We start from the raw sequence: 12,619 nt of genomic DNA on the forward strand, positions 1-12,619 counted from the left end.
TTTACATGCAAAATCAAATCTGCGATTCATTGAAAAGTATAATTAGATTTTTGCTTCCCCCAGGCTCATAAACAGGAGAGATGTTAAGGAAAGAACAACATACAAATAAAAGAAATTGTTCATTTAATAGGAGGCAGATAAATTTTGAAGGCAACAAATTTTAATGGCCTTGGCATCTGTTTAACATTTCTCCTACAGTGCAATTTCTTTTCATTAAAACAGAATTCTCGTCTATCTGCAACTAGCAGCAAAGAATAATAGCTATATGCACTGCACAATGCTGAACTGATCTATAATTCATGCTTCAAAGTTTACTTACTATAATAGAAATTAAAATTGGTATTCGTATAACCCACCAGGGACCACCATGCTCATTTGTATCCCAGCAACTATAAAAAAAGAGGGAAAATGATGTTGATATTAATATCATCTGGCAACTAAAACCTATGAAGAGAAGTATTTCTTACATACAAGTCAAAGCACACTGAAATAATGCCTGCTCTAGCCTAGAATTTGGCATTCAATCTTCTGCTTTTAATTTTATTACCCTGGTTTTAATATGCTTATGCAAATCAGCCACAACATTAGGCACACTACACTGTACCATTAGACATCATGGAGGAGGTTGGTTGGTAGGTAAACCCAGCTTATTTTCACTGTGTAAGGACACTTTTTCCAATAAACTCTTCACACCAGCCTCTGAGTAGCAGGAAGATCTACAGCAACCGACAGCTACAACTGAAATTACATAATTCCTGTGGGATATTTAGGTTACCGATGGCTGGAACTGGTTTAGAAAAATGTGAGACCAAACCTGAAACTTTGTCTGAAAAAAAGAAAATTTAATTTTCACTGCGAGCTCAGCACTTTTTGTCCAAATACTCTGAGAACGAGTGCTCTGAAAGATTCATCTTAAGCAAGGGCAGTAACCTTCAGAGTTCCTCTAACTGTGATCACAGTGCCAAAGGAAAAAGGAGTTAGCCTTCGGTTTACATGTTAGAGGTCTTGCAAAGAAAACTTAGAAATTATTGTAGGACACAATTTTTCAGTTTAATTGCAGAATCAATTGAAAAATATAAGTCAGGTTAAAAAAAAGGAGTGTGAAAACCATTTGTGTCACTAACTAGGAATGTTCTCCCACTCCATGGCGCCAACAGGAGCATCAAGTCTGATCTTCCTACAAAATTCTTATTTCAATTCCTCTTCCCAAGCCAGGAGCCAGGCCTAGCCCTAGTTAGTCATAGTTTTACCTGACTACCTGCGTTTTACATACGTTTACATCGCATTGCTTCACTTCTGGGAATGTAATTTAGATATATCCAAAGTTATCTAGATTACAATCTTTTGCATTGCTAGTTAACAAATTAGAATACCCAGCATCATACTACACAGCAGCACTGGACCCAAGGACCCCCACTATTTTAAGTATTATTTTGACTTCCAAAGCACACAGCTCTAAATGTGGGTCTCGAGGGGTAACATTACAGAATCACAGAATCACAGAATGTCAGGGATTGGAAGGGACCTCGAAAGATCATCCAGTCCAATCCCCCTGCCAGAGCAGGAACACCCAGATGAGGTTACACAGGAAGGTGTCCAGGCGGGTTGGAATGTCTGCAGAGAAGGAGACTCCACAACCCCCCTGGGCAGCCTGTTCCAGGGCTACGTCACCCTCACCGTGAAGAAGTTTCTTCTCAAATTTAAGTGGAACCTCCTGTGTTCCAGTTTCTACCATTTGCCCCTTGTCCTGTCATTGGTTGTCACCGAGAAGAGCCTGGCTCCATCCTCGTGACACCCACCCTTTACGTATTCATAAACATTAATGAGGTCACCCCTCAGTCTCCTCTTCTCCAAGCTAAAGAGCCCCAGCTCCCTCAGCCTTTCCTCACACGGGAGATGCTCCACTCCCTTCGGCATCTTCGTTGCCCTGCGCTGGACTCTCTCCAGCAGTTCCCTGTCCTTCTCGAACTGGGGGGACCCAGAGCTGGACACAATATTCCAGATGAGGTCTCACCAGGGCAGAGTAGAGGGGCAGGAGAACCTCTCTGACCTACTGACCACCCCCTTCTAATCCACCCCAGGTGCCATTGGCCTTCTTGGCCACAAGGGCACAGTGCTGGCTCATGGTCATCCTGCTGTCCCCAGGACCCCCAGGTCCCTTTCCCCTACACTGCTCTCCAACAGGTTGTTCCCCAACTTATACTGGAACCTGGGGTTGTTCCTGCCCAGATGCAAGACTCTACATTTTCTCTTGTTATATTTCATTAAATTTTTCCCCACCCAACTCTCCAGCCTGTCCAGGTCTCTGGATGGCAGCACAGCCTCTGGCGTGTCAGCCACTCCTCCCAGCTTGGTGTCATCAAACATTAGTCATAACCTATCTCTGCCCTCTCCTGCCCTTAGAGCTTTTCAAATAAATAACAAGCATAAACAGCGCGCTGAAGAGCTCCTCAACACCTGCCCCTTTATTGCCGTTATCTGGAATTTCAGTTCTGTGCTCGCTCCCTTCAGAACTGCAAACCAGCCACGTGTGAACACCACCATATCCAAGGCAAGGATTGCAAGGGCACAGTTGGAGGCTTTAAGCTTTCTCTCCCCCATACACTTACCCCGTGTCCTCTAAAATGATTCGTGTCACTGTCCATGTAATAATGAATATGGTAGGAATTCCTGAAAAAACCCAAAGAAGTTTAGAGGATGACCACAAAAATACAAGTTCACAAACAAAAAAAAAGTTTAGCCTGCTGGTAACCAATTATTCCCCAAATATATAGCATATAGTAAACAGTTTATTGAATGGAGGGAGAGACCCATCTGATGAGCCACGTCATGTAAGCAATGTGTTACAAACAAAGACTGCAGGGAAGTGGGGTTATTTCTTATAAAAATGTAGCTGTAATGACTAATACACGAAGAACGTGCCTTTCTTAGGTTTCTTTCAAGTTGTCAGAGTGACCTACCAGGAGACAGATACAAGTTGTGCATTCCCAATGCAATTCCAAGGACTACAATATAAAACCGAAGTGTAAATCATTTCATAAGGAACCACTCCCACGCACTGGATTATTCTCATTTCCCAGCAATACCTAAATGTTGTATGACCACCTTTTACTAGAAGCTTTAAAGTGCTCCATATGAATATCATTGCACTTTCTGGAAATGAAAGGAATAACATATTTAAAACCAGATAGACAATATTATTGTGCTTTTTAAAAAGTCAAATAGCACAGAATAGCCCATGGTTCAGCAGCTGGAGCTGGAGTTGAACTGAGGAACTAGCGAGTCTGAGGAGTCATCCAACAGAAATGGCACGACTGCCTTGGTATGAAACATTGAACCTGACTAATACGTACATACAGCACAAAGAATATTATTGAAGAATTGATGTTCTTACCCCATCCAATCAGCAGGTAGATTGTGAAGTGTCTGTTGGGGGAGAATATTAGCACAAGGAGGATGTGGAGGTAAAGTCCTTCAACTAAGAGCCAGTAAAAGTTTGCCATAACACCATACTGAAAAAACACCAAAATAGCCTTGCACCCCATCTGAAAAATGAAAACAGGGATCAAAGTTGTTGCAGGCAAGATATTGTATTATTCTGTTATTAATATATCCTATAGGTCTTAACTGTCCATGTCATACTAGTAACCCAGGTCCACTAGAATTTTTTTTTCTTCAGTTAAACAAATCGAGTCAATGTAAATGTTACTGTATATATAAAAGACAATTATGAAAAAATCATTTAGATGGATCTCATAGCAAATTCACTCAGAAATGTTGAAAACTTCATAGCACAAATATTGTAAAAGGTGGTGGTTATCATAAATGTACACATTTGCAATAGGTAGTTAATGAATGGCTATTAGATTAAATGATCATCTACTGGGTGGCTAATAAATATAATAAAATCTCAGCTGTAAAAATTAACAAAGAAACTGCTTTATGGATTTTTCAAGGCTAAATGGGAAATGGAGTGAAAAAAAAAAATTTACATGATGAGGACTGTAAGTAGACTTAGAAGAAAAATTTGACTGGACTTTTTAAAATTACATTTTCCTTTTAGAAAATGCTGTAGTGTTTCTTAATTAACAAAACACATAAGCATGTACCATAAAATGAAGTCCCAATATATTTATAGTCTGCGTGCTGCTTTTCAGAATTAATTTTTGATGTCTGTGATGCTGATGTTCTACAGTGCTGGCTGCTGCTACTTTGGTACTTCCCATCAGGAATCTCGGATGTGAGAAGTGAATATAAAAATGTTTCTGCTGAGACTGAGCCAAGAAATGCGATGGTATGGTGAATTTAACAGACTAAACAAGATGGACTAAATAAAACTTCTCATTTCTGCCTGCTGTACTCCCTTCCCCATTTTAAATATGGCTCGTACCTCCACTGTTTCTGTTAAAATTCCAAGTACACCAAATACCTAAGTAGGTAACTTACTCATTTAGCGACTGATTCCTCTGTCTAAACATAAGTGTCTGTTATGAAGTGAGATGCCCTCAGGGACTCCAGGCACCAACTGCTAAGCCAGATGGACACAGACCTCCTAGAGATACTTCTGTATATCCATCAGCCCCTTCTGGTGTCTCAGATATCTCAGTGCACCCCAAGTAACGTACACACCTATACTGATGCCTGTGTACATGCCTATACAGGTAACTGAATGAGAATCCAAAGGCTTGAATTCGCTTCACCTAATTTTAGCTGCCTGCAAGCAAGGTTTCTCATAAAAGGTAGCCACTTGCTAGCCAGCTAGCTCCTTGTACAGCTCATGAAGAGAGACAGGCATGTCCAGAGAAAATCTTAAAACAGACGAGACAAACTGTCCAGTGAGAAAGACAGAAGCACAGAGAAACTGCTTAATTCAGTCGTCTCATTTGGTAAGACTAATTTTACCTCTGGACTTTTTGCCCACTGAAGTGATATCCATTGCAGACCAGTAATGAGCCAGAAAATTATATGGAGAAAATTAAACATTTCAAAATGCAAGTCGAAATTTCATTTATGCTTATGACGACTTACAACCAGATTAGCAGTAAAAGTCTAAAATTTTTGTAATCTCTTTTAAATTCCAATACTCCCCTTTACTATATTATTGAATCACATACCAGAATCTTGCACCAACATATTTTCCCTTCCGCTTGCAGCTAATCCTGTATCAGGTGTATTTCCAGACACTGAACAGGGAAGGTATCCACAGTAAAGAGTCAGCCAAAAGGATGGCTCTGTGTCATCAGGATCCAGGACCTAGTTACACTGCGTTTTGAATTGTGTGCTTCTAGACATCTGTGCATGCAGCAGAACCGTGGAACATCACACATGTGACAAAAGGGGCAAACCCCCCATGCAGTGAGGCAGCATCCAGCCAGTGCAAGACAGAACGGCCTTGCCAAGCCGGCCTCAGATCATCCCACATGTAATGCAACATGTAATGCAACAGAAACTACTCAACAGTCCACAAAACTGGACATATCCAAATAGGAAAGTATGAGGTTTTGCAGCCAATAACTGGAGAATACAAGAAATTGCAGAAATCAAGTAGTATTTGGGAGCCCATTGACTAATCTTTCAAGGACCTAAGAGCTTTTGATTACTCCTGGCAGTCTGCCTCCTAACTACTTTGCCTACTTTGGGTCTACTAACTTTGAGCCTATTTGTCTTCATTAGAAATATCCCAGATTACAAATTCATACCTACAGCTTGGTAGTCACTGCTAAGAACTTTATGCTTTGAGACAATATGACTTCATCAATATAAAAATATCTTCCATCCATATTTTCTCACAAACTTAAACTGTAGTAAATTAAATTCAGAAGTTAGTCAGCAGTATCTGTAGGGTTGTTTTGCAGCACTTTTGACTGAAACAACAGAGGCAGAGAATGAGAAATATCATATAGTGGTCTTTTAACAGCAAGACTTGAGATTTTTTTTTAACAACTCTGCATGAAAATGCAGTAAACATATTAGCTTGCCAAGAATGAAGATGACAACACTTCTGTCATAGCCAAAAAGTAAAGAGGAGTTAATAAAGACAACTCCTGCAAATATTTAATTCCCTGACTCATTTATATCCCTTTATTGATACCTGTCCAATTCATGGATCCCTGTTAAAGCTGTAGGAACACTTCCAGCTGATGACACTCCTGCTTGTCATAAACTCTTCCAGCTGATTAATGCATTGGCCATATTTATTCTTAGCTATAGCTGGTCTTGATTTCTTTTGGCAGATAACGTATTGTCCCTTCACAGACATGCAAAACGACATTAACTTCTCTTACTTGTGCTGCAACATTCTTTCTTTGGCTGCTTCTAATAGACCATTTTGCTAGTCATTATATTCCTAAATATTTAAAAGGATTGGGGAGGAAAATGTAATGACACAACAGTGTTATAGCAGGTAGCAAATGAGGTTTATTACCCATGAGGTTTGATCCTCTGGACAGTGAGCTGTGTTGGAGCTGGAATAGAGAATATCATCCTTGACTAAAACAGAGATTGCTCTTAGAATGAAAGAGAGGAACAGGTTCAGATGGATGTAGTTCCGAGTACAATGAAGTTTTCTAAGAAGAGATTTAAAAACAGGCATTTTAGATTTTGAGACAGAAAGCTCTTGAACAGACTTCTGTTACTCTCCTGTTGTATTTCTTAGTAACATGAACCTTGAGTAAGAGCCTGCCCTTTCCTCCTCCGTCACACTGTCAGTGCTGCCTGGCTGTTTTCTTTTATCATAATCATATCCTCATCATCGTTATAGGCTGTCCAAAATATACAAATAAAGTATCTCTCACACCTTTTCAGTATCACAGCCAAAAGATCCGAGTGGTGTTTCTCCCATGCTTTAACATAAGCTGACAATAAACATAGTTTATGATATCCGTCTGTGTGTGCACTCATCCTAGTGTTTGTCTTGCAAACAAAAGTTTGATTATCCTGGATATATTTCAGACATGCTCTCACCTATTATTTTCTGGTTAAAGTTTTTTATTTAACTCCTGCATTTTGCTATATAATGGCTTTTCATCCCGTGATGTGAGTTTATGCAGGAACAATTAAAAAATGCATTCAAACACTTGATTGCCTATCCTTTCTATCCAGTGGTACATAACACCCCCTTTTCAGTCCAGCAACCATGTGGAAACCTGACAAACAAATGACAAATTAAATATTCCACAGAAGTGAATGAGTACTTATGAGAAGCAAGTTGTAAGTTGAAGGCTTTTCTCTTAAAAGACATTCCCTTGAAGATCTTTCCATTTAACAGAATTTTTAATAGCAAATTGCTAGAAATCAAACTGCTAAGAGGATTATTTGGTCAAAACCAGGACCTTGAACTGCACCTGGAAATAAGCCAGAAGCCAGGGCATTTTAGCAAGTGTGAGTGATGAAAAGAATGAAGATGCAATAGGATGTTATGGTGGTGTGCAGCAGTAGCTTCCAAGTATTCGTCGTGATTTGATTTTTACTGAAGAACACTAAATAATCTATTCTGAAACTACTAAAGCAAGGACAGTTACAGTGAGCATAGGGAAATAAATAACTGATACATCTTACTAGCATCCGGTTTGGCAAAGGACATAATACCAGGCTGAACTTCAAGCAGTTGTCAAAAATCCAGTGAGTTCTGTGGCTATGCTGAAACAGGTTCTGAGAAAAACTGAAATACCACTATTACGTTGGACTGCATCATATGTTCCTATAGAATTCAGAGATACATGCAAGCTGCAAATGGGAGGAAAATATTTTTCTTGAGTAACTAATTTAGATTATTAATTCTTCATCCCATTTAGTAGCTGAAGTAATAAATATTGAGTATATATGAGGTAGTGGGCAAGAAAGTATTTTTATTTTGGGTATATATGGTGAATCAGAATAACAAAGAAATGCTGTTCTGTAACAACGGAACAGCAGCTGTCATGCTTATTCCTTTGGTATGAGTGCCTCATGGTACAAAACTACCATGTGAGGGATGTTTGCTGACAGTTGACACACGAGAGCACATCTTAAAGAAATGATGGAGATTCATATTTTTCTCCTTGGTAAGAAACATAAGAGAAACTGACATTTTTTTGAAAGGTTTTGTTATACAGGAGTAACCCTGAAGGAAGTATAAGAAGATCAATAGTAAGGTCTAGAACGTCGGTGTCATGCAGAAATATGCTGTTCTATGATTTATTTTCATTGTGTGTTGGAACAAACTAACCTTTTTAAAAATATCTGAAAAAAAAATTTCAATTTTCAATAATTTTGATTTCCACTTTTCTAAAACTTTATGATATATTATAACTCAGACATTCAAAATGAAGAAACAGAAACTTGCATTCTAAGAAAGCGTAAAGAGATTTCTTTTGAAAAAATGAAAATTATTAGCTTTGCTGTTTATAAATTTAGTTTGCAGAAGCATGAATGTGCCTGAAAAATTGGGAAACTCCAACAGGAAAATATTGTGCTGGAAGGTTAAAAATTAGCTTTAATTATAATAAGTACATAGAGTATTATGTGGGGAATGGCACCATAGTAACTTGAAAAATGCTGTCAGCTTAGTCTGGCACTGTATTTACATATATTCATGTTTTATGTCTTTGTTTTGAGATTAAAAGATTAGCCAGATATAGAATCTTTTCCTTTTACAATGCTTCTGAATGTGCCCTTTACAGATATTAATAATGGGAACCCACATAATGTTTCTGTACAGATTAAAATCAAGTCCAGTTCTTTGCAAGAAATGCAAACCAGAACACTGCAACTGCATGGAACCTTTCAGAAACAACTCTCCTTTCCCCACTCAACAGTTCTGCCTTTCATGTGCTGCTGGCTGATCCTGTGAACAACTGCAAAGCCCTGGGGCTGTATCTGTTCTGCCAGACAGTACAAAACAATATATAACAGACTGCAGAAGTCAAGCCATAATACTTAAAAAGGAATTTCCACTTCCTTGTCATGAACACATTACCTACAATTAAATTAAACTCCACATTATTCCATGGTTGTTTTTTTTTTTATTACATATACTGCACATATTCAGGATTAAATGCAATATAATTTGAAGCATACATATACAAATCCAGCAATGCACAATTTTAATAATCTCTTGTGTTACTAATGTCCAGAGTTCAAATTCTAATTCTGCTAGATGAAGTCAGGATTTTTACAACCCTACTGAGTTAATAACTTCCAATTTTTAACTCATCATTTAACTACCAAATCTCCTTCAGATAGTTCCATTTAGAAAAGTTGTTCTTTGTTCTCCTTTTTAAACACAGCAAGGTGAAAGTTTGCTGGTTACATTCAAAGTTGAATGTGTTTCAGGAGTGAGTGACTGATCTTTATAATCAGTATATTGACATTCTCTATAAAGAACCCTGAGACTTTTCAGGGCAAAGTATGTTACTTGGATAGGAGGTGTTACCACCTGAGTAGCAAAAATTTTAAAATTACAGAAATATTTTTATTTTCCAAACTCTGTCCTTAAAAAGGACCATAATGTATAGGATGCCCTACAACATGCCTGAAAGACAAACATACACACATAGCCATTTGCATTCACTTCTATTATTGATAATTTACAATTGCTTCAGCTGCAGCCTTCCATAATAACTGTCCGCTTGCTACATGCTTGGGAATCTAAATATTGAATAGGGTGTTTTTACAACTTATTTGGGTTCCTAATTCAACTCACTATGTTAGGAAGCCCCTACACTCTCTGTCACTAACAGGGGGACAGGCTTCTTTAGGAGGAGACTTAAAAGACCATATGTTCCCCCCTAAAAAAAAAAGCCTGGGTCTTTCCACTGACTCAACAGAGAGATTGGGGAGTTCTCGACTTGGATGTTTAAAGTGAAGGTTTTGAGTACACCTCTGAAATTCTTGATCTGTTTGTTATAACTGACTTCTGGTGATGGACAACATTCAGATGTCTACAACACACTGTCTTAAATGCATTATTATGTTTCAGCAGTTTTGAAAATGCACCGTCTGCCTGTGGTATTTGCTGGTAGAAAGAAGATAACCACGAGTGACTCAATTATTTTTTTTCAAAAATATTCCAGAATGTAATTATGGGTTATGTATCTGCTCTGAATAGTCTCTGAATATTTAAATATTGAGAAAATTTGATGTCAGACTGAAAGGCTTACAGAGCTTGCTATAGGAATAGTTCATCAGAGGAATGAGGCTCTGACAAACAACATGCTGTCCTCTACTTATCACATATACTTCTTTTCTACCCAATCTGAGCAATGCATTTTCTTGTTTTTCATGGTGCAGAGTGGAACAGACAAGTTGTGTTAAGTTTATAATGGAGAATATAAAGGCTGTTCTTTTAGAGATGTAGAAATGATATATAAAGGCACGAAGGTGGAGAGACTGAGAAAAGCTATGATACCAAGAATACCATTTTGCAATCTCTTTTACTAGACAGAGATTGCTTTCAGTCTCAGAAAGCTTCCAGAAACTAGGCAAAACCAACAGGCAGTACTGCCTTTCCTAACACTGACTAACAAAAACATTGCACACCCAGCACTATCCTTCAGCACAATTATCCATTCCTGTACAACTTGGACAAATTAACAATAACCTTTGATTACAGTACCCCTGGAGATGACTTAGAAGCTTCTGCAAAATCTGGCTGCTCACTCATCCAGTGTTCAGACCAGCATCCTACTAATTTTCAAGAGCAATTCAAGGTGTTGATTTTAATAATCAAATAGAAAATGCTTTATATATATTCCTAAATGACTGTTCTTTCTTACTTGGGCTGTAATGGTTGTAAATCTGTAAAGTGCTTTGAAATTTTTTAGTATGACAAAATCAAAAATTACATTACATTATTGTCAGCTATTTAATTGAGAAAAGTGTAAAGCTGACGCATTTCCTAAACATCTGAGCAATAAGACAACAGTTAAAACGTCTTCTCATTGTTCATATTTACTTATGAAAAATACATACCTGAAGAGGCAAAGAATTATACTTCCTGTTGTAAGAGCAATCAGAGATACGCTATGTCCAAGAGTGTAAATTGCCTTCACCCTTACATAGAAGTTGACCTGCACAGAAAAATGTATAAGCAGAAATCACTTACTGATATGTAAAATTGACTGTGAAATGATACCACTTTCCATTAAAGAGCTCTGACAGCTAAATAAAAAGCATTATTTTCACTCTTTGCTCTACAGTAAGAGAATGTTAAAACTTTAGTCCAACATATTTTTGCAATTGATCTCAGTGGAAAATTCAGCCTCGGGAACTCAAAACTTAGACACACAAGCTAGTACCATTTCAGCTGATTATTCAATGTCAATGAGATTAAGGAAAATATCAGATTCAACAACTTCCATAAACACAATCAAACTGGGAATAATGAGGCACAGTTTGACAGAATGGATTATCTCTGAAAAAGAGTCTCTCAGTCCTTCTGCTCCAGTGTACTCCGTAATGCATTTATACATGAGTTTAATTTTAAAACATGTTTAAGTCTCATTAATTTCCTAATCTAAATGTTCAAAGACTTTATTAAATTGTGACCCAAACAACCCTTTCTCTCCTTAGTAAAGTTATTTGCTAAAACTTGGAAAGGAAATTTTTCAACAGAAGGAAAGCAGACTGAAGTGCACAGTCTGCTGATTAACTGCAGTTATCTGTAAATTTACCAGCTACATATTACATTAAAACCTATTCTGAATGACATCAAGGAAAATAATGCTAAATACACTCAGAATTAAGCTGCTCATTTATGCCTGCAACAAAGTAATTAGACTGAAGTTATTTTCCACTGAAGCTGGATAAAATATTTAAATTGTAAAGTTTTTTACTATGTTATGAACTTAAAGTTTTTAATAGCAGCATAAAATGTGCTATGCATAACAGACAGAATTTCAATATTTAGTGCACATGGGTATATTACTCAGCTTCTCGAACATTGTAAAAAGTAGCAAGGAAACAATACTTTTAAATAAACTAAGACAGCAAAAGGAAAAGCAAATCACTTAATATATTTTTATGGCACTTTAGCAATCCCAATTCATTATGAAATTAGCTGGACATTCACTTAGCAAATATTATACAGATATGTAAAGGTCTAATGAAATGTGAAGTGAAATGCAGAATCTTGAAACTGCACTATAGCAGATATGGTTAAAGGTGAAAAATAAAACAAACATAACTGCCATAAATCTTATTTGTATTCATAGGAACTCTCATGTTTGTCAGGAGCTAAAAGGGGTATATGAGCTGTCACAGGAAACGGATTTTTTTTTCAGTTAGAAAAGTAAGCTGTGATGGCCTTTTCGACAACAGCTCTGGCATTTTCATGTTTTGCTTGCTTTATATCAGATTCATTTACTGCAGAAATAAAGAAGGAAAATATAGACTGAATGAAGTTTCCAGTGCCATTGGAAAGACCATAAGAAAGTTCCTGAGTTAAAATCCTAAAAAAACCCCTTGCCTTTTTTTTTTTTAAAAAAAAAGTGGTGTCCCTCAGTGGTTAAAGTGGTAAAACCTAAAGATTTACCCTATTGCATACTACACATCTTACTATCACATATAATGATGCAGTTAAGCCGTATCAGCACCTTTACATTTAATGTCTGAAATGTCTTAAATCGCACTAAGTCTAGAG

The 12,619-nt window shown here is 37.4% G+C and overlaps 1 protein-coding gene across 1 annotated transcript in view; it reads right to left on the minus strand.

The window, feature by feature from the left end:
- Positions 1-12,619, minus strand: part of VIPR2 (vasoactive intestinal peptide receptor 2) — a 55,044-nt gene that overhangs the window by 10,709 nt on the left and 31,716 nt on the right. Inside the window, exons 5-9 of the mRNA XM_065627794.1 lie at positions 10,951-11,048; positions 6,425-6,566; positions 3,395-3,545; positions 2,610-2,670; positions 320-389 (exon numbers count right to left, since the gene is read on the minus strand). Of these exons, the coding sequence (XP_065483866.1) occupies positions 320-389; positions 2,610-2,670; positions 3,395-3,545; positions 6,425-6,566; positions 10,951-11,048 (522 nt within the window). The remainder of the gene's footprint in view (positions 1-319; positions 390-2,609; positions 2,671-3,394; positions 3,546-6,424; positions 6,567-10,950; positions 11,049-12,619) is intronic.

This window comes from Caloenas nicobarica, chromosome 2 (assembly GCF_036013445.1).
Source record: "Caloenas nicobarica isolate bCalNic1 chromosome 2, bCalNic1.hap1, whole genome shotgun sequence".
NCBI classification, from domain to species: domain Eukaryota; kingdom Metazoa; phylum Chordata; class Aves; order Columbiformes; family Columbidae; genus Caloenas; species Caloenas nicobarica.